This window comes from Elephas maximus, chromosome 12 (genome assembly GCF_024166365.1).
Source record: "Elephas maximus indicus isolate mEleMax1 chromosome 12, mEleMax1 primary haplotype, whole genome shotgun sequence".
NCBI lineage: Eukaryota > Metazoa > Chordata > Mammalia > Proboscidea > Elephantidae > Elephas > Elephas maximus.
Genome location: NC_064830.1, coordinates 15,924,928 through 15,951,775, shown reverse-complemented (window position 1 = coordinate 15,951,775; position 26,848 = coordinate 15,924,928). Strand labels below are relative to the sequence as shown.

Here is a 26,848-nt window from a genome sequence, read left to right as displayed (position 1 = left end):
CTGGAGAACCCCTTCTGGCCACGTACTATTATTGGAACAACGCCAGAATCAGGACACTAGCTTCACAAGGACCATATCTGAATCAGTTGGTCTAACTCACCTTAGCACTGACTGTCCTGGTCTTGCGCTGCTGACTAAGGTGGTCTCAGAATGGTACACCTACTGCTACTCATAACAAGGGCTGAGGTGCTATTACTGCTGCCACCTGCCCACCAGAACCAGGAATGAATTCTTTCTGAGATGATCAGGTTTTCGGTTGCTGGGTGTGCAAGAGGTTGGCTTTCATTTTAGAATAAAAAGAGTATTTTTCCCAGTGGCGCATTCCCCCTCAATCTTGTTGCCAAGTTGTCTGAAGTACACTTATTAATTATTGATAACATTTTTGATTTTTAAAGTGTACTTGCCTTTAGCAATGGCAGTTGGTAAAAACACACAATTACTTTAAGCACACACCAAGGAAAGGCTTCTTTAAATACGCCACTTAGAGAGAAGACGTACAAAAAAATATTTTAATATATAAGAGCATCACACACAGAAATATATATATATTTCCCTAAAAGCTAAGAGCTCATCTACACACTCAAGTTGAAGCCTTAAAACCTTCTAGCATAATTTGTCCCTATCAATCACAACTGATTAAACAGAGGCCTTTTGTCAAGACGGTAGCATACTGAATGAATTATTGCCTAATAGAGCCATGGTAATACCTTGTTCAGTAGTTTTCATGCCACGACTCTATCTCCCCAGTAGCTAGGCTCTGAACTCCAGACAGAGAAAAAACCTGGCCCACATTTCAGATCATTCAGCCACAATAGTCTCACTCATCCTTAAATGTGAAAGAAAATAGGCAACTGTCATAGCGACCCTATGTACAACAGAACGAAACACTGCTGGGTCCTACGTCACCCTCACAACCATTGCTATATTTGAGTCCATTGTTGCAGGCCCTGTGGCAATCCATCTCGTTGAGGGTCTTCCTCTCTTTCACTGGCACTCTACCAAGAATGATGTCCTTCTCCAGAGACTGGCCCCTCCTGATAACATGTTCAAAGTGCTTGAAAAGAAGTCTCGCCATCCTTGCTTCCAAGGAGCACTCTGGCTGTATTTCTTCCAATAGAGACGATTGGTACTTTTTTAAACCAATATATTATTAATAATATCTGATCTTGCTAGACTCCTTGAGACAAAATATCACTCACGTTATTATGATATAAACTTAAACAATAATTAAAATCACCACAAAACATTTGCCCCAACACTTAAATTGAGATACCTCAGTTAAAATTATCCTTTGTTTTCCCAGTAAAAAGAAATGTATTTCATAAACTTAACTCTCATATTTAAAATGGAAAAAAATAAAACAAAATGCTATATAAGCCAAATTTGAATTTTACACTAATGCTAAAATTCCTTATACCCGCCCCCCAAGAAAAATAAACATTTGAATATTTTAAACGTTAAGGCCAAATCTTGACAGTGAATAAGCAAAGGGGCGGTGGGGTGGGGAAAAGTGGTAGTGGATAAAATAGCTGGAAAATGAATTAAAAATAGCTTGTTTCTTAAGTTCAGGTTTTTGTTTTTTGGTTTCATATTTCTCCTTAACAAGCAAAACAAACCTATCCCCTTCAAGTTCATTCTAACTCATAGCAACCCTATCGGACAGAGTAGAACTGCCCCATGGGGTTCCCAAGGGGCGGCTGGTGGATTTGAACTGTTGTCCTTTCAGTTAGCAGCCAAACTCTTAACCACTGCACGAGGAGGGCTCCATATTTCTCTTTAGGGAAAGAAAATTGTGGTTTTCTTTCACTAAAGGAAAATATATTCAAATTGAAAAGATTGGAATTTCAGATTCAGATTTGGTTTCAAATAACATTAGTTGAGAATCTACTGTATATCTGACAATGTTTTCAGTGCTTTCACATAAATGATCTTCATTTGTTAAGTTTCCTTTCTCATTGAATAATGTGAGTAGCAAGTTTCACTCATTTCAAGAAAGAAGAGGTATTAATTTTAAAAATGTGTTTTGTGTTGATGCTGACAACATGAAGGCCATCAGTGCTTAGAGATTATCAATGCCCATAGAAGAAATTTTTTCTAATGCATTCTTCTCTTTTCTTAAAATACAACAGATAATACAGGACAACCTATCCTATTTTTACATAGGTCGCAAACACTTTTCAATTCAATTATGGTGACTTAAACAGTGCTGTAGTAATATCTTTTCTAACAAAAAATTGCAAAAACTAAACCTTTCAAAATCATGAAACCCTGAAAATATCTCTTATTGTGACAGGTTATGAAGCAAAATTTTTGCATGGCTCAGTGACTCTGACGTTGAAATGCCACCTAGTGATCCATACTGGAATTGCAGCTTAATTAAAGTTTGCTGTTTTCTTGCTGGGCCAAAAACATTCCATGATTTTGCTTTTTTTACAATGATAGGAAACTATTACTTGAGATACTAAGTTACATAAAGAAACTGTATGTGATATTTCTACCACAATAGGATTTTTTTTTCCCCCTTACCCAGTTTAAGTTACGTTTCTCCTGAGCGCTCTTTCTTTGCTGCTAGAAAAAGGCAGCACTGGTCCTTTTCACGTTGACCTAGATTATACCTTGTTTCAATTGATTCAGAGAGCACTGGTGGCTCGGTAGTTAAGTACGCAGCTGCTAACTAAACGGTCTGCTGTTGGAACCCCCGAGCCGCTCTGTGGGAGAAAGATGTAACAGCCTGTTTCCATAAAAGATTTACAGCCTTGGAAGCTCTATGGAGCAGTTCTACCCCATCCTAAAAGGTTGCTGAGTCGGATTCGACTCGACAGCAGTGGGTTCAGTTTTGGTTTGGTTTTCAATTGATTCAGAGTTAATTGAGAATTGTTAAATTGTGCCATGCTTTATTTACATAAAATCCAGTTATATTCTATACTCTCCACTGCATTCTTTCCCAGGATACTTCGGTGCTTCTTAGAACAGCACGTGCCCACTCATAACACTGTCATTTATCAGAGTTACAGTGACAATGATCTACTCAAATAAACTCATGTTTTTGTTGTCAGACTCATGTGTCTTGAATAATAGGGTCAGGCAATAATCCAATGACTGACCCCATGTCAGCTTCATCACACAATGTAAAACATGGTTTGGTAAGAACTTCTGAAGAGAAAGGGGAGTAACAAAGATTACCAGCATTCCTTGAATTGTCATGGTGGGCAGGGACCAAGCCAAAGCATCTTTACGCCTATCCTCCCCTCTTTGTAGCCCATTGAAGGCTGGTAAGATCGTTACCGTTAGAGACATCTGTTGATTATTCCTAAACTTCTGGGTAAAAAGTCAAAGGCTACAATAGTATAAAGGCAGAAAAGGAACGTGTGGTACAGTAAAAAAGGAACCAAAACCAAACCCATTGCCATCGAGTCGATTCCGACTCGTAGCGACCCGATAGGACAGAGTAGAACTGCCCCATAGAGTTTCCAAGGAGTGCCTGGTGCATTTGAACAGCCGACCTTTTGATTACAGCCGTAATGCTTAACCACTACGCCACCAGGGTTTCTGTGTGGTACAGTAAAAAGAAACAAACAGAGAAGAGATTTTGCAATTTTTCCAGATGTGAAAACTGGCATCTCGATAATATGTACCAGAACAGAACTGACTGTATCAAAGGAATAAACTGGAAAAACAGTACTTCCAAACTGGAATCCTGAGATCACAGTGGGCGTGGCTTACAAAAATCAAATCCAGATTACATATTCACTCTACAAATATCGTTTTAGCTTATTTCTTTGAACTGGGTTATAAAATCTGCACACAGGTAGCTCATCTAGGCTTTTGTTGTGCTTCTTATTTTTCTTCTTTTAAGTAAATCAAGTACCAGAACTGGGGTGCTTTTTCAATAGCAATAAGATAATAAGCTGTTTAACTGAAGCCAACGTTCTTGCATCATCTACGGATTTTAACTCTCCCAGTTACTTAAGTCTTCAGTTGCCACAGATAACCAAATGTCACGTTTAACAGAAAATCCAGTTCCTGACAACCAAGAAAGGCCAACACTTAGTATTGCTGATGATGACAGCCACACTTTGAGCCTGGGTAATAGTGTCCTCCAGATGGGCTAGAGGCTTCTTCCACTTCCGGCTTTACCAGTCCAGCTTCAGATCTGCTTTGCTCCATACATATTTCCCTCCTCGTTTTAGGAACATCTTCTCATCAAATCCACTGAATTTTATAGCTGCTTCTACACCAACATCCAGGATGGACTTAGAAGGGTCCTTCCGTCCATTTGTACAGTTCAGAAAGCGCATCTAAGAAAGTCAGGACAGAAAGAGGGACATTTTTATGTAATTTATCTCTAATTCTAAAAGGCACGATTATCACTTCTCAAAAAGAAAAAAAAAAAAAAACTAAATCCAAGTAAAATATTGAACTTGTGGCTACTGTTGGAACTTATATTTCTTAAAAATGGATCTTTAATCTCAGACCAGCGCTGGATCTCTAAAATCTACATGATTCTGTCAAAACTCAACCACAAAAAGACAAACAACCCAATCAAGAAGTGGGCAAAGGATATGAACACACATTTCACTAAAGAAGATATTCAGGCAGCCAACAGATAAATGAGAAAATGCTCCCGATCATTAGCCATTAGAGAAATGCAAATTAAAACTACGATGAGATTCCATCTCACACCAACTAGACTGGCATTAATCCAAAAAACACAAAATAATAAATGTTGGAGAGGCTGCGGAGAGATTGGAACTCTCATACACTGCTGGTGGGATTGTAAAATGGTGCAACCACTTTGGAAACCCATCTGGTGTTATCTTAAACAGTTAGAAATAGAACTACCATACAACCCAGAAATCCCACTCCTCGGAATATACCCTAGAGATACAAGAGCCTTCACACAAACCGATATTTGCACACCCATGTTTATTGCAGCTCTGTTTACAATAGCAAAAAGCTGGAAGCAACCAAGATGTCCGTCAACGGATGAATGGGTAAATAAATTGTGGTATATTCACACAATGGAATACTACGCATCGATAAAGAACAGTGACGAATCTCTGAAACATTTCATAACATGGAGGAATCTGGAAGGCATTATGCTGAGCGAAATGAGTCAGAGGCAAAAGGACAAATATTGTATAAGACCACTATTATAAGATCTTGAGAAATAGAAAAAACGGAGGAGAACACATACTTTTGTGGTTACAAAGGGGGGAGGGAGTGAGGGAGGGAGAGGGCTTTTTATTGATCAATCAGTAGATAAGAACTGCTTTGGGTGAAGGGAAAGACAACACTCAATACATGGAAGGTCAGCCTAATTGGACTGGACTAAAAGCAAAGAGGTTTCTGGGACAAAATGAAAGCTTCAAAGGTCAGCGGAGCAGGGGCTGGGGTCTGGGGAACTTGGTTTGAGGGGACTTCTAAGTCAATGGGCAAAATAATTCTATTATGAAAACATTTTGCATCCCACTTTGAATTGTGGCGCCTGGGGTCCTAAATGCCAACAAGCAGCCATCTAAGATACATCAGTTGGTCTCAACCCACCTGGAGCAAAGGCAAAGGAAGAACACCAAGGTCACACGACAACTAAGAACCCAAGAGATAGAAAGGGCCACATGAACCAGAGACCTACACTATCCTGAGACCAGAAGAACTAGTTGGTGCCCGGCCACAATCGATGTCTGCCCTGTCAGGGAGCACAACAGACAACTCCTGAGGGAGCAGGAGACCAATGGGATACAAACCCCAAATTCTCATAAAAAGACCATACCTAATGGTATGACTGCGACTAGAGGAATCTCAGAGACAATGCTCCCCAGAACTTCTGATGGCACAGGACAGGAACCACCCCCGAAGACAAATCATCAGGCATGAAACGGACTGGTCAGTGCGGGGGAGAGAGATGCTGATGAAGAGTGAGCTAATTAAATCAGGTGGACACTGGAGAGTGTGTTGGCAACTCTTGACTGGAGGGGGGATGGGAAGATAGAGAGAGAGGGAAGATGGCAAAATTGGCACGAAACGAGAGACTGAAAGGGCTGACTCAATAGGGGGAGAGCAAGTGGGAGAAGGGAGTAAGATGTATGTAAACCTACATGTGACAGACTGATTGGAATGGTAAATGTTCACTTGAAGCTTAATAAAAATTAATTAAAAAAAATGGATCTTTGATTTCCTTTCCCTTGCTAGAAACATTGGCAAAGGTTTATGAATCTAAGGGAAAAAAAAAAAGGAGAAAATGGAAAAATGATTTGTTTTTCAATTTGTAGAACAAGTGTGGATTTTCTTTTTCTTTTGCAAGGCAGTAGAAGTATTGATATACCAGTGGAGTTTGGAAAGGACCTCACCAAAGTCAAGGTTTAGTGTCTGGATTATTAAAGTTAAATAGCCAGCTAGGGGAAGGCACCCTAGCCTTTCACCAGCAAAATGCTTTTGGAGTGCTAGGCTTTCAGAGGACTGAAAAAGAGATCTTAGAAGACACAGCAATAGGGGCCTCCTTGTTCTGCCTCTAGTGGCTCTCAGTGACCTGGGATGCTATTACCACTTCTGGAATTTTGCAGGACTCCAGGATTTGCTCTGTAATTTGGAGCACGACATGGCATAGGTTAAGCTGGGCTCCCTAAACAAGAGTTACTTAATATTTCTAGTCTTTTATAAGAGCAGAGAATTCCTATTACCCAGAGTAGGTTTAAAACAAGAATCACTTGAAAGGTTCCTCTTAGTTCTGTAAAGGAAGTCTACGTAAGAAGACACAATTTAAGATGCTCAGGACCTCTTGGGAAATAAGAAACCAACGCCTCAGATCTTTATCTCTAAGACGTAAAATCCTGGAGCCTATTGATGTGGGACTGAGTGACCCAGCCAAGGTCTAAGGGCATCAAGGTCCGGCACTGCAAAGACCTGGGAAAGTCAGGGCTGAGAACTACGGTGCAATAGGAGTCTGTGTTTTGTGAAGAAGCACTGTGTGAAGGGTCCCAGAGCATGTGGGTGAGGCTGGAAGTGCTTTCTGTTCCCAGCCAAACTAGCTTGAATGGCTGAGTATGAAACATCAACCACAAGCTGCCACGTCAGAGCTCAAAGTCGAGCCCCATGGAGGCTATACACCAGCCATCACCCAGGATGAAAAGTAATCTGTGTGATATTTTAGGATCAAGTATCTATATATGTCACCAAAAAACCAAAAACCAAACCCATTGCTGTTGAGTCAATTCCAACTTACAGCGACCCTATAGGATAGAGTAGAACTGCTGTATAGGGTTTCTAAGGAACGGCTGGTGGATTCGAACTGCTGACCTATTGGTTAGCAGCCTAAAGATATAGCCACAGTGGACTAAACATACTTCATTTCCATCTAAAATGCGCCGTGTTGCTTCTTGTAAAGTAAATGTCGTTCTATAATCTCGGGTCCTTAGTATTTCCAAGTAGAAAACCCAAGACTTCCTAGTAGCAACTGAATGGAGATATCAAATCAACACGATGTGTGTGATATAATCTCCCTCCAAAAGTATCCCAAAAGCGGGAGAACCTCAGCCCAAAACTACTTAAGCGAGGGCTCTGATATTCAGATTAGGTTCATTGTAACATCCATTGACCTATAGCCACATGGAAGACAATACTGCTTAGTGGTTAATGGACAGCATCGGCAAAGACAGAGACCCAGGTTCAAGATACAGCCTGTCAGAGTGCAGAGTTAACAATTCAGCACATTGAAGAGAGGCTTCTGTAATATAAATACTAATCATTGACAAGAAAAAAAAAGTATGCTAGATAAGGACAAACGTGTACTAAATGGTTATGTGCTCATTATAACTCAATTCTGCTATTGTTGCTTAATTTTTAAGTGATTATTTTATAATTCCTTAGAAATACTCACGTATTCATCCAGAATAAGGTAGGAATCTTTCATCTGCAAAGAAGAAATTGAATACAAATTTAGTTTCAGGAGTAGTTGTCAGTATGTAATTCAGTTGTCTATCTCGCAGTGTTGGTGGGTTGGTATTTTATTACTTCTGGGTCCGACATCTCTTGTATCGTGTGTGTGCACTCTGGTATGTCCTTTATAAATTCACTCAGCTGCCTGTGTTGCCACCACCGCCTAACTCACGTCTCCAGGGGCACCTGCTGGTGTCCATCCAGTTACATTCCAACAGGTTAGAGCACACCTGGATTTCCCCATGTTGAAAGGGTCAAATGTCAGAAACTTCACCTTGACAGCTTCTGTGACTATGAAACACCCAGGCTCAGTTTCCTCATTCCTCAAGCTGTGGGAGAGTTCCTTCCGTTATCACCCACTATTCACAGTGATCGCATCCACCACGTATACACTTCCCCCTTTTTGATTTACTCATTGCTGGTGGTGTTGTTGTTAGCTGCCTTCTAGTTGCTCCAGACTCATTGCAAACCCATGCACAACAGAATGAAATACCGCCCGGTTCTGCGCCATCCCCATGGTGGTTGTGGGGGAGTGCACCACTGTGGTCCTCAGGGTTTACACTGGCTGATTTTCAGTAGATTACCGGGCCCTTCTTCCCAGCCTGTCTTAGTCTGTTCGGCATCACGGCAACATGAAAGCCTCCACTGACAGACTGGTGGTGACTGTTCGTGAGGTGCATTGACCAGGAATCGAACCTGACTTGTTGGCAGCTAACAACAACAACATTACTCTTAAGGAGTTATGTCTTCTGTAGGTATACAGCAGGGGTCTGCAAACTTTCTGTAAAGATCCAAGCAGTATGTAGTTTTGGCTTTACAGACTATGCAGTTTCCTACACAACTACTCATTTCTGCAGTTGTAGCCGGAAAGTTGCCATAGCGACCTGTGAAAGAAAGGGATGGCTGTGTCCCGTGGAAACCTTATTTACGGACACTGAAAATTCAATTTCATACAATTTTCTTTGGTTATGAAAGATTATTCCTGTTTCGATTAATTTCCCAACCATGCCTCCCTTGCAGACCATATAAAGCAGGCAGCAGGCTGGATTCATTCCTCAGGCCATAGTTTGCTCACCCCATGCTTAGCCACATCTGGACATTGCTACTTAAAGTGGGACGTGATGGGTGGACCAGCAGCATCAACATCACCTGGGAGCTTGTTAAAAGTGCAGAATCTCAGACCCCACCTCTGATATACTGAATCAGGATCTGCCTTTCAACAAGACCCCCAGGTGGTTTGTCCAACACACTTAAGTTTCAATTATACTGGCTAGTAGAAGGTGCATGGGCTTTGGGGTCATCAAACTCCTGGTTTTGCCTCTTAATGGGTTCTGCCTCAGATATAAGTCAGGCCAATTAACATCTAAGCCTCGACCTCATTATTTGTATAATGGGATAATAAAACCTAGCTCATAAAACATTTGTGAAAATTATTTGCAATGTGTCAAAGGGCTAACAGTTCCAGGTAAAAGGAGGAACTCAATAAACAGTAATGATCACTACAGCTTATCAGATTTGCTCTTATCTCACATGAACTACATAATGAAGCCAGGACTTAAAAACTCAAATAAAACAACGTATAGATATGACGGTTTTCTCCCCTATTCTCTCTCTCTTCTTTTGGAAGGCCCTGCTGTCTTTCATTCAGGGATTGTCACACGCATTCTGTGCTAAACTCTAACCTTGAGACTTCAACCAATTTATCCAAAAGCTCAGACATCAAATGCATAAGGAGAGAATTTCTGTTTTGGGAATTTCTATCATTCCATAAACAGATGGGGGAGAAATTTTGCCCAAGGTGTATTTTTTTGGTGGAAGATGAGGAGAGGTTTTTAAAAATATGTTTAAATGCCTTTTCAAACAATAAAGCTAATATTATTTTAGACAATTTGAAAATTTCAAAAAGTTGTAAAGAAAGAAAACAACAATTGCTAATATAGCCACTACCCTGAGATGGGGACATACACGTTTTTAACATATTAGGATTAAACTTGAATTTAAACTTACACGCTGCTATCAATTTGTAACTGGTATTATACTATGAACAATTACCCTTGAATATTCTTTGAAATGTGATTTTTGGTCAGTATAATATTTCATTCTGTGAACATATCATAATTTACCCGTTCATTAAGCACTGACTATTAGACAGCCTTCAGTTTTTTACTATTATCCTTGACACTGCAGTCATACACTTTAACATAAATATTTCTGCATCTCTGAATATTTACTATATTTTAAGGTAGGCTCTTAGAAGTGAAATCTCTGAATCAAAATATGTGAACATTTTTAGGGCCGTTACTCTATGTTACCAATTTCTTTTCTAGGAGGGTTGCAATGGTTTGCCCTCTTAGAACGATATGAAATTGCTTCTCACTGCATTTTCGTGTAAAGTCATCTCGGCGTTTAATTCACATGATCTATGAATGCCAGTGGAGTCCTGGTGGTGCAGTGGTTCAGAGCTCGGCTGCTCACCAAAACGTCTGCAATTGGAAACCACCAGCCGCTCCTCGGGAACCCCATGGGGTAGTTCTACTCTGTCCTTTAGGGACCCTATGAGTCGTCACCAACTTGATAGCAAAGGGTTTGACTTTTTATGAATGCCTATAATATCAAACACTTAAAAATGTTTATTGACTATTATGTTTTAATTGATATTTATTTCAATACTTATAATATTGAACATTGTAAAAAAGTGTTTCTTGACTGTTTTTCTTCTACAAAATTTCTATTTATGCCCATTGCCTGTTTTTTTTTTTAGGTATTGATAAATTTTTATTTATTTTAAGAACTTTTTATATGTAATAATATATTTTATACAATTCAATATGATACAGCATATTAGCATATGCTACTTTTAATTTCTGTGTGTCATATATGCTTTTAATTTTTATATATTCAAATATATCAAATATATAGTATTAAGCTATTAATATATGAACATATAAATAAATAATAACATGTAAATTAATTATATTATTACTGTGTATTAATTTCTTCATAGCTTTCACATACAAGAAGTTTCCCCCAGTGTGGTAGGGAGAAATAGGAATTCTTTTTTTCTTTGGCTTTTGATAACACACCATTGAAACACTCACTCTGCCTGTAGTAACACCTGGAAGTTCTATAGCGCAGACATGAACTTAGCCTATGTATTGAATGAAGTTTGTACTAATAAGACATACCCCCAAATAATCACATTAGATAACCAAAGAATTGGTGCAACATTTCTTCTACATTTGACCCAACTTTTGAAATTATCCAGAGACATAATTTAAGTAAATAATGTGATAGTGTTGATATCAATACTATGTACTGATATCAATATAGTACTATCAGTTCCTTCTATGCTTTAGGCATTAGGCTATGAGATACAGACAGACAGACAGACATGTATATATACGTGTGTGTGCGTGTATACATTTTTTCCCCCCAGTGGGAAAATGGAGCTCATTAGAAGACCACACAATTGAACGCAGCGGAAGTGATGGTGGACCTCAACTCTGGCTTCCAAGGCTGAGCTCCTTACTTTTTCCATGCCACGCCCCTAAAATAAGGATGTGTGGATCACCTTGGGCAAGGGACAGCCACTTCCCTCTTTGAAATCAACCTACACATGTGATGGTAAAGAAAACAACTTTTGCTTTATACTACCTTCTGGTTAGATTCAGGCACCAAGCAGGAAACCTCTTTGTGGCGGTCTAAGAACCCTTCAAATTCTTCATCACTAATGACGAACCTTTCTGCTTCTCTCAGAGCATCCGGGCCAGAATTCTCACCCTCGATTATCAGGCATTGGAAGACCTGAAAAACAAGAGCAGCGTCTTCTTTAAGGCACCTTCCATCATTTTTCACCCCTCTTAACTTAATTTCCCTCTGATCCAAGCTTCATCTGCCTTTAATTAAGCAAAGAATCCTAAGGAACATTCTATAAAGGCAATACTTTGGGGCAATGAGAGCTAACCCTGAAATTCAGAAATATGGTAGTAGAAATACCCACATTCCTAAAATATAAAATTTAAAAACCTGGTCTACACTATATTTGGTCACATGATCTAATTTTTTTTTCCTCAAAGTAAAAAATAATGGATGTTCATTAAAGGAAATACCACTAAAACCCACTGCCGTCGAGTCGATTCTGACTCATAGCGACCCTATAGGCCAGAGTAATATGAACTCTAAAGAAAGCATAAGAAAATAAACAAATCACTTATCATTCTAAAACCAAGAGATAAATTCTTTTCAACCTTTTGCTCTTTCTCCTGATTTTTAATACATTCTTATAAAAGTCTCTAGAATCTGTTTGTTTTCCACTTAATGCAAAAGGGCAGTTTTCCAAAGCTATTAAGTATTCAATTGCAACACTCATTAATATATAAATATGTCTGTCTACCTATCTACCTTCCTATCCATCCATCATCTATCATCTGTCATCCATCCATCCACCCACCCACCCACCCACCCACCCACCCATCCATCCATCCATCCATCCATCCATCCATCCATCCATCCATCCATCCATCCATCCATCCATCGTCTACCTACCTACCTATCCAGTATTATTTCATTATAAGTAATACCATCATCTGAAAAGGAAAAATTCAGTCCCAGAGAGGGCAGGTGACTTGTCCACAATGACAAAAAGGTAACACAGCTGGTCAAAGATGGAGTCAGAACAGATCTCAGGTCACCAGGGCTCTTACATAATGGAATGGCATGTAATTAATACAGTTTAACAGATCTATTCTACTATTATTTTAGTCAGCTTAGAATAAATTCTAAAAATGCCCTCAGTATTACCTTCTTTGTTAACTCCTTTTATTTCTTTCCTTGGTCACTCCTTCTGTGATCCCTCAGTTCCTTAACACACACCACAACTGACCCTAGGTTACATGTGTTGTTATTATTTGCTTTCATGGCCTTCTGCCTCACAAGGCAGCAAGCACCTTAAGAAGCTTGTATCGCATTCATCTTTGTATCCCCAGCACCCACCCCCACTTCGGACACAGAGGGGGAAGGGAAGCATGATGGAGGAGAGAGATTCAAGCACAAGTTTGAATCTTAAGCAGACTGGAGTTCCAGAGCGGGTGTTTTGACAAAACTCGGGGCTGGCTTTGCTCATAACATCTCCTAATAATTCAATAAAAATCTTAGTATCACCAGAATTTATGAAGAGAATATATACGTTATAAATTAGCAAGAGTTTTAAGAAGAAATCTAGTAATATTAAATTCAAAAATAAATATAATTTAGACTTTCCAGTGAAATATTCTTGATAACATCTCCAAGCGTTTAGCAAATCTCTGGAACTCAACTTTCACAATATTCCAGAAGGAAAACAGTTCTAGTTTTCACACAGGGAAACTGAGACATAGGAAGCTTAAGTAGTTGATCATTTAACAGAGGTGGAAGAAGGACCAGGCACCAAGTTTCTAGGCTGGCCCACTACGCTGAGAGTTCTCTGAGTCAGTATCATTTTTGATTTCATTGAAGACAGTGTTTTTCTTAATAAACACCAGAAAAAGCAACACCATGTACTTACTTTCCAGCGGACAGGGTTTAATGCTCTAATCTGTTCGTTCATATCCTCTTCCACATTGAATCGATTAATGACGGAATTTATCTTGAACGCCACTCTATAATCCCTGCACCACTTCCTCAGTTTTTGAAGATTTTCAACATGGTTCTTCTTTCCTTGACCACGACCAATAAGGACATTCACTTGCTCATCAAAGCTATCACAAGAGATAGCAAGAATGTCCAAATACTCACCTGAGGGAAAGTGAAAATCTTTAAACTTTTCTATCCAAAAACCAAGCCCATTAAATAGTTTTTATCTCTTTATGATAAAATATATTTTGCTTTTTCCTTACACTCACAAACATCACTGAAATGTGAATGATACTTGGTGCTTGTGTGAAACAATTTTGAAAAAAATATACATATGTGATAAGATGTACAGATAATTATACATGACTGTGATGGTTAAGGTTGTATGTCAACTTGGCTGGCCCGTGACTCTCAGTGCTTTGGCAGTTATGTAATGGTGTAGTCATCTTCCATTATGTGATCTGATATAATCACCCAGTCAGTTGTAAGGGGAGTTTCTTTGGGGGCGTGGCCTGCATCCAATATACACATGAATGTTCTGACAAAGTTCGCTTACTTGTTCTGGGTCCTGCATCTCGCTCATCCTCATCTGGTTCTTGGGGCTTAAGCCAGCGTCCTGCCATATTGCCTGCTGATTTTGGGTTCATCAGCCCCTGGAGCTACATGAGTCAAGACAAGCTTCCAGCCTGATGCCTGACCTACAAACTTGGAACTTGCTAGCCTCTACAACCACGTGGGCCATTTCCTTGAGATAAATCTAGCTCTGTACCTCTCTCTGCATATATATATCAAACCAAACCCATTGCCATCAAGTAAATTCTAACTCATAGCAGCCATATAGGACAGAGTAGAACTGCCCCATAGGGCTTCCAAGGAGCAGCTGGTAGGTTTGAACTGCTGACGTTTTGATTAGCAGCCAAGCTCTTAACCACTGTGACAGTAGCATGTGTGTGTGTATATATATATGTGTGTGTGTGTGTATGTATGTGTGTGTGTGTATATATATATATACGGTTCACTAGTTTTGCTTCTCTAAAGAACCCAGCCTAAAACTATGACTATTTTAAAACTCTGGCATACATGTATGTATGCGTTGTTGTTAACTGGCATTCAGTCGGCCCTTGACTCATGGCTCCCCACATACAATGGAGATCAGACTGCTGTGATCCACGGGCTTTTCATTGGCAGATTTTTTAAAGGTCGATCACCAGGCTGTTCTTCCTAGTCTTAGTCTGGAAGCTCTGCTGAAATATGTTCAGCATCATAGCAACACACAAGTCCCCACTTACAGAGGGGTGGTGGCTGTGCAGAGGCGCACATGGAAGGTGACAATTCCACCACCGAACCACCACTACCCCCCACATGTACATATGTGTGACCATATCAATATACTTAAATGAGATTTTTAAATTTATTCTTGCATTGAAATCATATAACTTCAAAGACGGTTCAAAGTTATATGATTTTATGATCTATAAACAATTATAGATTTACTTCTCTTTTTCCCACCATGCAAATAATTGTTATGTAGAAGAACACTAATATTTTTGCCAAGTTCACTGTCCTCTTCTTGACATTGCTTGTATACTTAATTCATCATGCACATATTTACAGAGACCCTATTATATGTCAGGTAGTACTGTATTAAATGCTGAGAAAACCGAGATAAACGGAAGTCTGGTGGAGGAGCCAGAGGGTCAACAGCCCCCTCCCTACAATGTAGCATGTTATGAGCTGATTTCCAAGTAAACTGAGCATCTTCTAGGTCAATTGATTTAATCAGCCACCCCTCCAACATTTGCTCTGTTACTATGGTATCCCCTCCTCCTGTTCTCAGATTTTCTTATAAAAGCCATTGACAGGAAAGACTCAATAAAGAGAAGATCTGTTTGCTCAGTTCCTGCATGTATTCAAGGGAACCTGGAACTCTGAGTATGTGGCCATAAGAATATTCTTTCTATCGTTAGTAGACGTTGTTGTGTGTGCCTGGAGCAATGGGGCATGTTGAACCAACTTGACAAGACTTCTCAGGATCCTGTCCACATGGTCAACAGATCAGAAATGCAACTGTCCTTTGAAGGGCGTCAAGGTTCCATCAGCTAGCAAACTCAGCTGACTTGTACTTGTAAGAGTTAAGTTTCAACTGTCTCTTAAAATGATAGTAATAACAGCTAACACCTTTCAAGTGCTTACTAAGTTCCAGGTACTTCTTCAAGCACCTTAAAGGAAAAAAAAAAAAGTTACCATCAAGTCGATTCCAGCCCATGATGACTCCATGTGAGTCAGAGTAGAACTTGGCTCCATAGGGTTTTAATGGTTGTTATTATTCTTATTTTTTTTTAATTGGCAGTAAATCACCAGGCCTTTTTTCCTAGATGCCTCTGGGTGGACTTTTCAATTAGTAGTCAAGTGTTTAACCATCTGTGCCATCCAGGGACTCCACGCACATTAAAAAAAAAAAAAAAACCCAATGCCGTCGGAGTCAAATTCTGACTCATAGCGACCCTATAGGACAGAGCAGAATTGCCCCGTAGGGTTTCCAAGGCTGTAAATCTTTATGGAAGCAGACTGCCACATCTTCTTCCCACAGAGCGGCTCGTGGGTTCAAACTGCCAACCTTTCAGTTAGTGCCCGGCCAAGTGCTTTAACCCCATTAGATGTACCTAAAACTTAGCTGTAGGGAAGTTTAGCAATCTTAGGATCCAGTGGTTCTTAATCCTGGCTACACTTTGAAATTACTTGAAGCCCCCCCCCAGTATAGCCAGTCCATATGCCATGACATTCTGATTTAATTAGTCACAACATAGGTATTTAAAGTCCTTCAGCGCCGATAGTGCTGCCCAAGGTAAAAGCTACTGTTTCAGGACAATCACAGAACCGACAGATGAGACCATTAAAAGAAATACTTACAGAATTTTTTAAAAATTGAATATTAACAGCAAACCAGAAGATCCCACTGCTGTTGAGTCGATTCCAACTTATAGCGACCCCATAGGACTGAGTAGAGCTGCCCCATAAGGTTTCCAAGGAGCACCTGGTGGATTCGAACTGCCAACCTTTTGGTTAGCAGCTGTAGCTTTCTTAACCACTATGCCACCAGGGTTTCCAACAGTATGATCAGAACTTACAAAATAGTAAATTGTGTTAATTCTCCCCACTAGTGCTTAAACTAAGGCCATAGGTATCAATAGGTGCTAAGATGAAATGTACAGAATAGTTGTGTTTACAATTTTTTTTTTCTGTTACCTATCTTGCCACATTGTTTGCTTAGAGCCCCACAGAACTAAAATTGGCATAACTCCCCCCTGAATAACTTGGAAAGAGATTAGAATAAGCAGTTTTGCTTCTCTTCTCTTTCTTTTCCCCATCAGGTCTCGGCCCAGGGACTAGGATGCAAGGAAATAGAGAAAACAATAATAGTAGCAATGTAGCAATAATAGAAGGGTCAGTCAATGCCATTTACCATAATTTTTGAACCACCTCTCTCGGATCAGGCTTCCATTGCTCACGATGCTGACACTAGGTAGCTGTAGCTCCACTTTGCAGAACTTTACCAGCTTGCCGAGGTATTCTCCTCGGTCATGAAGGAATGGTTCTCCTCCTGAAAAGTTTATCTTCTCCATACCTGGTAGAAGAGAAATGTGAATTTTTCCCTCTGATTGTGTTTTCACTTTACAGATATCCATTATTAGTTTTAATGGCAAAAGCAATATTTTCTCAAGGTAAAAAAAATGAAATTACAATGTCCCGTTATCCCCCAATTCCAGTTCCCAAACATCAGTCTCACTCCATGGGAATAACCATGCACGTAATTGAGGCTCTACCAGAAAAAAAAAAAAAATCACTTGACGTTTTGTTTTTCCTATTTTAAAATTGATATATTTTAATGTAGGGAATTAGACACTTTTATGACGGGAGGGCTAAGAAGCCAAAGGGTGCAGCGAGGCAGCCCAGAGATTAGCAAAGTGGGAAGCCATTTCCACCACAATCTGGAATGCTTCTTGGGTCAGATTTTTCCACGGGAGTGTCGTTCAGTATCAGTGGGGGATTTAACTTCACCACCTCACCCTCGTACTGTGTGCCCTTTGTCCTAGATCTCTTGTCTTCCCCTTTCTCTTGGTATACTTCCTTGTTTTGGAGAACATATTTAGGAGCTTCCTGAAAAACGTCAAGTGTGAATTAAAGTGCAGGCTAGCGTGTCTAAAAACACATTCATGAACAATCGTTTGGCCAGATGTAATATTTGGAGTGAAATCAGCTTATTTGCTTGGAATTTTAAGGGCACTGCTTATTGTCTTTTAGATTTTAATATTGTTGTTCAAAAGTCTGGGGACATTCTTATTCATAATTCTTAGCGAGTGTTTGCCTTTTTTGCCCTTTCTGGAAGCTTTCTCTCTAATAGCCTGAATTTTTAAGATTCCATGCCTTAGTGAAACCTGTCTTTCTTAATTGTCCTGGCTACTTGGAAAGATCTCAATCAGAAAACACAGCTGTTTATGCTCTGGAAAGCTTTCTTACATTATTTGTTTGATAATTCCGCTTCTTAATTTTTACTTTTCTCTCTTTCTGGAAAGTCTATTAGTGGCACGGTGAAACTTCTCTAGATTTAACCCTTATTTTCTTATTACTTTTTCTTCCAATTGTCCACCTCTTTGTCTTTTATCCCATATTCCTAAGACTTTACCTTTTAGGCTATTAAAATTTTCATTTTAAAAATCCCATTTTCTTAATTCCCAAAACTCTCCTTTATTGTCGGACGAGTCTTTTTTTTTTTTTTTTTTTGTGGCATTCTATCCTTATTTCGTATGTGTAATTCCTTCTCTTATCTTTCTGCAATTATTGATTATAGATGTTTTTAAGTTTCCTTCTTCATGTTCTTTTTTTTGTTCGGTTCTGTCTGTTTATATTTGAATGAGGCACAAAACAACTGATGGGGTTTCTGCAATTACGGAGGGGACTAGCCAAAAGGAGGGCTTCACCATAGGGTGATAGGGAAGTAAAAGAGATTATTCATTAGATAATCCATAAATGCCAACATCTTTGGTCTTTCCTTTGAGGCCATTTTGCTTCCCCAGAGAAGAATCTCCAATCTTGTGCCCACGTATTATGTGCCCGGCTGCCGGCATCTGGGACACGTGGTTCTCACTGTTCACTAGGCAGATTTGCACTTCATTCCTCTGTTTTCAGTGACGAGCTTTTCTCCTCCTTCCTGCTGTACCTGAGGGCACAGCCCTTGTGGTTCAGATTCTTCACAAATAAACCTTCTCCCTTCTGAGGGAATTGGGGAGGCATATTGCCTGGCTATGCAGGAAGGTGGGGTAGACCTGTTTTTAGACTATCACCTCCCTTCAGTCTGACAGGAAGGTGGGGTAGACCTGTTTTTAGACTATCACCTCCCTTCAGTCTGACATCTGCCTTCTGTATGATACAATGTTTCCAATTTCTGAATCTTCCTGAGTTTAGGGAATAATGTGATGAGTTTCTTAAAGCTATCTCCTCTACAGACACATATGCTAATACTTGCAATGCTCCAATGGCTTTGTGTGTGTGTGTGTTTAATTTCCTATCTTTCAATTATTTTACTGTAATTATAGTAGAAGAGAAATAGGAGCCCTGGTAGCACAGTGGTTAAGTGCTTTGTTATTAAACCAAAAGGTCTTTGATTCGAACCCACCAGTGGCCCCACGGGAGGAAGACGTGGCAGTCTGCCTCCGTAAAGATAACAGCCTTGGAAACCCTGTGGGGCAGTTCTACTCTGTCACATGAGACCGCTATAAGTCAGAGTTGACTTCATAACATACAGCAACAACAGAAGAGAAATGGAAGGCACTGAAGATAAATATGTTGTAAGGAACTAGAAGACCCAGAATATCTTGAAATCCACAGTTTTCTACAGTGATATTATAACAGTGGCATTCTTTTCTAATTCAGTTCAGTTCAACACAGTTCACTGAATCTTTATGAGCTGCTGTGTGTTAGTGACTCATAGCTTAGTGAGCCACTTCCAGAATGAACCCAAATACAGAGACAAACGGAGAAAATACAGGAAGAAGAAACCTTAAAAACATCTATGATTAACACCTGCAGAAAGATAAGAGAAACAATTGCACACATACAATAAGAATAGAATGTCAGAAAAGGGTCAGTCAAATAATATAGGAGAGTTTTGGGAATTAAGATTCAAATTTAATCAGTAAGCAAATTTGTTCCACCGAATGAAGTTCTACATGCTCACTTCATAGAACGTGGATGGCGCTGACAGCGCAGAAGCAAGACTCCACGCTCAGATTGGAGACAGAAGCGACTCTAGGTCTGAAGCGTGGAGAGTAGACGGGAAGAGCCACAAAGCATAAAAATGGAAGAAGATATGAGAATTAGAAACCAAAGGATCAAGCGTCAGACATAATGACAATAGAAAACAGATTTGGACACAGGACTGGAATGGTAAGAAACACCAACTAGAATACCAGAGAGGTTCAGGGCTCTGGTCTGGGGGCGAACAAAACAATAAACCACAAAGTTCCCTGAGAACATTTTCTATTCAACAAACTGAACTAAGTACTTAACCTGTTGCCATCGAGTCAATTCCAACTCATAGGGACCTTACAGGACAGAGTAGAACTGCCCCATGGGGTTCCCAGGCTGTCTTTACAGGAGCAGACTGCCACATATTTCTCTTGCAATTTGGAACTTACTAAGTATCAAATATTCCACTTGGCAATTTCATTTGTGCAACCTACTTAATTCTTAAATTAATCCAGTAAAGAAATTATGGTCCCATTATTCAGATGCAGGAGCTGAGGTCCAGAAATGATAAATAACCTATTCAAGACCATACACTAGAGAATAACAGAGCTAGGATTCACATCCAGGACTGTAGGGTCACAATCCACTCTATGAAGTGAGCATGTAGAACTTCATTCGGTGGAACAAATTTGCTTACTGATTAAATTTGAGTCCCAAGGTTGAATCATAGCCTTCAGTGTACCCCTGGGACTTACAAAAATATCTAGAATATAATAAGCATTTAACAAATGTTTCCAGGTGTACAAATGAATGAGTAGAGTAAGTAAGGAGGTTTGGTACAAATGGGAAAAACTCAGACTCTTGTTTCAGAAGACCAAGGTCTGAGTTTGATCTCTAGCAGTTACTAATTTTGACAAGTTATTTAAGTCTTCTGAGTATTGGCTTTATACCCTTTAAAATGTAGATAAGTGATAACAGATATACCAACCTCAAGAAGTACCTTGGGACTCAAATTCTTAGAAGACCCAGATACTAAAACACAACAAAACACAACGGAGCAATTTTAACAGCATTATCCTAAATGTTAATGGAAAGTGCCATGAAGGGGGAGGATGTTAATTCTGCCTGAAGAGGACCAAGAAGAATTCTAAGGAGTTTTGAAAGCTCACCCACAGAGATTTTGGGGGTTGGCATTCCGAGATGAGAGACTAGTATGATCAGAGGACTGATGAAGCACACGTTTCGGGAGAGTGGATGTAATTTGATGTAACTACTATGGAGAGGATTTAGGGCAATTGGGGTAGAGGGTGCTTATGGCAACAGTGAGTTTGAGAAGGGCCTTGCAGAACATGCTACCAAATTTGGTCTTCGAATCTACCTCTTGCACGATATTCTCCTGTAAGTCATGTAATAGAGTTAGGCGGAGAGTTACATCATCCAAATATTTTAACAAAGATAATGTGTTATCAGTAAGAACAGCAGAGACGAGATAAGTTAGATGAATGACTCGAGATCTGGAGAGAAATGAGCTCAAGCATGCTAGGAACGGCAAGGCAGGTCTTTTCTTGACCAATGAAACGTTGATGAACAAGCAAACATAATACTGAGCAAAATAAGTCAGACCCCACCAAGTCCATACGGTATGATTTCATTTATCTAAAGTAAAAAAGTCAGGCTAAACTAATCCATGTGTTAGAAGACAAGCTAGCTAGCAATTGCCCTTGGGGGAAAGGGTAGTGGCTGGAAGGGGGCAAAGGCTTCTGGGACGCTGCAAGTGTTTTGTTTCTTGATCTGAGTGCTGGTCACACGCTGTGTTCTCTTTGTGAAAACCCATCAACTGGTCCACTTAGGATCTGTGCAACTTTGTGGATGCATCTTATACTTCACTACAAAAAGACAATAAAGGAGAGAAAGGAGCCACCAATGTTGCTGAAGTTCCCAGCTTAGTAGGTGCCCTAAAGAAGACACGAATGCAAGGAATGAAGGAAGAACAGGTTTGGAGTAGAAGATGTGGCATTCAAATTGGACATGCTAATTATATCTGAGATGCCTGGAGGGTATTAATGCGAAACGTTCAGTAAGCAGTCTTCAGAGCAAAGTCATTGTTAAATTTAAGTTACGCATAGTTTTTTTTTTTTTATTTTCGTCTTAAGAGCACATAATTCAAAATAAAAGGGTCAAACATTGCTGTGCTTACATCAAAGTTTGTGTTTGTTTTTGCTTTTAACTTTCCTCATTAACTTGTGCCTGGAAAAACCAAATCCATGTGTGCTTGGATTCTAAGAATAGGCTCTGTCTCCCTCTGTCCAGAGTTTCAACCTATTCAGAGAATAAGACAACTCTTCCCAACCTGCTCTTTTCCACACTAGACACAACAGGGGACAGGTGTTTGCGTCCATGTACTTTCACTCACCTGAAAGAGGCAGGAGAAATGAGTTTGCTGGTCAACTCTGCAATTTTGGAAGACCAAGGTACCCACTCCAAAATTCCCCTGGCATTTTCTTGCCAGATGGCATCTTCACTATGCAATGGGAAACGATGCCTCCAGGCTCTGGAGAAGCTCTCCAGCCTATACGTGCCCCCATCCCACTCCTGTCTCACCTCACTACCCTGTTATTGAGCATTGTCATTCCCTTCTGTGATCCTGGACTTACCTGCATCCTTAAGCAAAAGCAGCCCTCTCTTGGCCTCCTCCAGGGGCAAGACAAAGGACGTTTTGGCCGTGTGGAAACAGAAGCCACATTTGTAGTTGCACTGACGTGTGAAGTGGTAGTTGACACTGGTGGGAGTAGTGGGCAGATCTTCTTTTGCTTCTTGCTTCTCATCTTTTGATTCCTTACCCTGCTGCTTCTGCTGTCTCCTGTGGGGACCGGCCAACCAAAATGTTGCCTTGAGCCAGAAGAACAGCGGGACCAGGGTCCACCACATGGAACTCAGCTGCTGTCTGAAAACATTCAACAGCTTTCCTGCAAAAGCCACTGGCATGAGTATCCACATCGTGGCTGGGCACCTGGAGCTGTCCCTGCAAGCTGGAGAGACTCATTTTATATGGCTGTGAAAATCAACGGCAGCTCCCAGCCACCCATCAGAGGAGAGGAAGGACACACCCTCTCCTGAGTAACTCTCAGCTGGCTCAGTTTCGATTTTTCTCTTCATGAAAATGAAAGTTGGAATCAAGCCAATACTGAAGGCTCAGTTCTAAGGCAAAAATTCTGCCTTTTTCTGCCTCACTGTCTATATCTACTTGTATAAATAACATCCTTTCTAACTTGATGTATGTGTGTGTGTGTGTGTGTGTGTATGCAGTGTCCTAGTCTGGTTATGGACAAGGACTAAAGTCCTAGAATTTCACCTTTCTGGTCCAGTAAATTACAGTCACAACATGCCAATGCATTCATTTGCCTTCATTTGTGATTTTATTTGTATATACGGTTGATTTATTACTTTTAAAAAATACAATATAATGTATACGTATAAGTTGCACCAAAAATCAAGGACAAAATAAATGTCTGTTTGTTTTTATTGGTGTGAAGCCACGGTGTGAAGCCACAGCTTGTATATAAGTGTCATTATGTTTTAAACCTTTTCCAGCTCTCCACAGCCATGTAGTTTTGTATGTATGAGATAGAGTACTCTTAATTCACTGGCAAGTTGGTGGGAATTGAACATCACAAAATTAATGTAAGGGGATGTAGGGGGCCTCACGTGCCTAACTCAAATGTTTGGGCCTCAGAAGGGGACAGAAAGGAGCCCCGGGCTACTGAGACTGGCCAGGCAGAGGATAAGCAGGTGCAACTCAAAACAGGTACCTAGGAGGTCACTCGCTTTCAGTATCCTGTGTGTTGTCTTCTAGCTCATCCAACAAATAAAGGTGGTGTGATTTAAAAATAACAATAATAATAATAATTTGTTGCTGTATTGCTCACTCATGACATGACTGTGCAAAAGTTTCCACCTTTTTGGTTCTCAGTGAAAGCTTATCTTTGAGGCCACAGCACAAAAAGAGTGTTTAATCGTTGGAGGATGATCGGCGAAACCATTGGCTCCAGGTCCGTTACCGATGACAGCAAAATGCGCAGGTAGAGAACAAAATGCCTGGCTCAGCCCTTGTTTAGTTATGCAGTTTAATTTATATGTTTTGATAGTATTATAATTGGACATTTATATTTTTCTTCATTTCTATGCCATTTAAACATTTTGTATCGTGGCATACATATAGAATACAGCAACACGTTTGCCAATTCAACAATTTGCACCTGTACAATTCAGTGACATTGATTATGTTCATCACGTTGAGTGCCCATTCCTACTATACTTTTCCAAAATGTTCCATTGATATTAACAGAAACTCAGCGACCCCTAGACGGTGGCTCCCTTTTTCCGTTCCCTCCGCCACTAATAAGCTTCAGTCTCTAGATATCGGTCTATTTGATAGAAATGAGATCATACCATCTTTGGCCCTTTTGTGACTGTTCTGTCTCATCTTCAGCTGACATTGTCACCCAGAAGCGTCCAATGTTTGTCTAACATCCTTCATAATTGGCAAGAATTATTGCAGCTTGTTATTTATTTTTACAGTTTTCTTAGAAAGCATCATTGCATTTTTACTGAAATTTTCTTCCTTTAGCTGTCCTTAACTAGAATTGTGTTTGAGCACGTGGTCTTATATGTTCATGATATTTGTGGAAAGACGGGCAGGACTGGTTCAGTGATAGAATTCTTGCCTTCCACAGGGGAGACCCGGGTTGGAATTCAGGCAAACGCACTTCAGGTGCAGCCACCGTCTGGAGGCCTTCGTGTTGTTGTGACTCTGCACAGGTTTCACTAGAGCATCCAAACTAAGACAAAGTCCCAAAACACCAGCAATGAAAAGTCTATGAATCAAAAAAGTCCATCACGTGTGTATGGGTCAGTGGTCAACTTGACGGCAGCTAGTAACAAGCAGCAGCAGCAGAATTGTCCTTGAGCAAGTGGTCTTTTGCTTTCATGGTTTTTCAGGAAAGATCAAACAGCCCTTGTGGTTAAGATTACAGCTTGTGGAGTCATAAACCTCGCTTCACCACTTACTGTGTGACTTAGGGCAAGTGACTTTATTTTGCTGGAGCTCTATTTCCTCATCTGCAAAACGGGATATCTCATGGGATTTTTTGCATACTAAAAAGGCTAATATACTCAGAACTGTGCCTGAAATTTTAAGTGGTCAGTTATTTTTAACTGTTGTTATTCTGATAGTATTATATTCTGAATAGAAACAAAGGTGACTTTCATTTTCCCTAACAAGGAAACTGAAAGGCAATTTTGTAAAACAAGAGACAAATACTTAATGACTACCAATTACACAACAGGGGATAGTATTCAAGGCCTTGAAGTCTTCTTAGCCAAAAGTATGTTAAACTCTCACCATAATCTGGCTCAATTAAGAAACACCTTTTTTCCTGAGTCACCTGTGTATAAGGAAATGAAAACCCAATTAGTTTTCATTTCACATGAAATGTTAGGTATCACACAGTGAGTAACAACACAGGCTTTTTGCAGCTAAACATTTTGAGGTTTGAATTTTAGTTCAGCCAATGTGGGATCATTGTAGGTAAAGTTCTTTACCTGGTTGATGCTTGTTAACACATCTGGGAAATACGAATATCAGTATCGAACTCACAGGGTCCTTTAAGGATTGAATGATGTAATGCGTATGAAGAACTGAGAGCAGAACCTGCATACTCTACTAGAAATATCTAGCAGGCATAGCACTAAGTGCCAGGGACTAGGTTATGTTTTACACGTACTAGCTTATTTTATAGCTGAGGAAATTTATATCGCTGAGGGAGTAAGGGCTTGAATGGGGATTTAAACCCTTAATACTGCTCAGTAAATGATCATTATTGTCACGGTATTTAATTATTACTTCCTAGTTTTTTTAGTCTACTCTATCTAGACCAGTTTTCCTCATTCATTCATTCATTCATTCAGGCTTTCAGATACTCTTTCTTTCCCTCCTTCCTTCTTGTCTTCAACAAGTTCTCATAGAGCACCTCCTACATGTCAGATAAAAATATTAATAAATAAATCATCCTTTTCACTTGGTATTATAATTGCAAGTTTTAAGGTTTTTTTTTTTTCTTTTAATTTTAACCATTCTGGTGAGTGTATAACGATTCCTGGGTGGCGCAGTTTGCACTAGATGACTAACCTAAAGGTTGGTGGTTTGAACCCACCCAGCAGTACCACAGAAGAAAGGCCTGGAGATCTGCTTCTGCAAAGATTACAACCAAGAAAACTCTATGGAACAGTTAATTCTGCAATATATGGGGTCACCATGGGTAGGAATTGACTCATCAGTAGCAAGTTTGGATTTTGGTGTTTTGGGGTGAGCACATAGTGGTATTATGCTGTGGTTTTATTTTGCATTACTGGGACGACTAATGATGTTGAGCACCTTTTCATGTGTTTGCTAGCCCTTTGGATATCTTCTTCTACGAAATGCCTGTTCAAATCTTTTGCTCATCTTTGTTTCAGGTTTTCTGTATTTTTACTATTCATTTGTAGGAATTCTTTGTCTAATGTACACTTTGTCAGTTATATGTGTTGCAAAATTTTCTTTCACTCTTCGGCTTGCCTTTTCACTCATTTATTGATCCAGAGATTTAGCCGTGTGTGTTTAAAGAAGTGATATGGAATATCAAAATGCTTCAAAATAAGTGAATATCGTTCTTTGAAACTTACTCAATTTCCGTGTGTATGTTTGCAGGGGGCTGTGTTTCAGGAATCTCAAAGCCACAGAAAGAACTCATTAAGACTCAGTAGCAGGTTACACTCTGTTTTATTACGGTAAAAGGAGGCAAAACAAGAGCAACACGAAAAAGATATACTTGAAGGTTTTGAGTCTTTCACCATCTGGGGTTGCACAGGAGGGCTTTATCTCAAGCAGGGAACCACCAGAATATATATGAAATATCTTTGCTGGGAAAGCTGTTTGAATCCCAGGGCCTGGGGTTTTACGGAGACTAGACACATAGGCGTATCCTGCTTTGCGATCAGCCATGGCAACCAAGCCTCAGGA

The 26,848-nt window shown here is 39.9% G+C and overlaps 1 protein-coding gene across 1 annotated transcript; it reads right to left on the bottom strand.

The window, feature by feature from the left end:
• Window positions 1-201: 201 nt before the first annotated feature.
• On the bottom strand, window positions 202-22,869 carry RSAD2 (radical S-adenosyl methionine domain containing 2). Its single transcript, XM_049904880.1, has 6 exons — window positions 22,446-22,869; window positions 17,009-17,170; window positions 13,478-13,707; window positions 11,590-11,739; window positions 7,877-7,909; window positions 202-4,298 (listed from the first exon to the last, which is right to left on the bottom strand). Exons 1-6 carry the CDS (start codon window positions 22,786-22,788, stop codon window positions 4,134-4,136), a joined length of 1,083 nt encoding a protein of 360 aa, XP_049760837.1. The 5' UTR covers window positions 22,789-22,869; the 3' UTR covers window positions 202-4,133.
• Between the last annotated feature and the right edge of the window lie 3,979 nt (window positions 22,870-26,848).

What these genes read in the sequence shown, in the direction of transcription:
- RSAD2 (XM_049904880.1), bottom strand. Translation starts at nt 22,788, where the DNA reads ATGTGGATACTCATGCCAGTGGCTTTTGCAGGAAAGCTGTTGAATGTT. An exon ending in TGCCTGAATCTAACCAGAAG is followed by an intron (nt 7,910 to 11,589) that starts GTAGTATAAAGC and finishes TCTTCTTTGCAG; the next exon opens with ATGAAAGATTCCTACCTTAT. An exon ending in ACCTTATTCTGGATGAATAC is followed by an intron (nt 4,299 to 7,876) that starts GTGAGTATTTCT and finishes TGACTTTCTTAG; the next exon opens with ATGCGCTTTCTGAACTGTAC.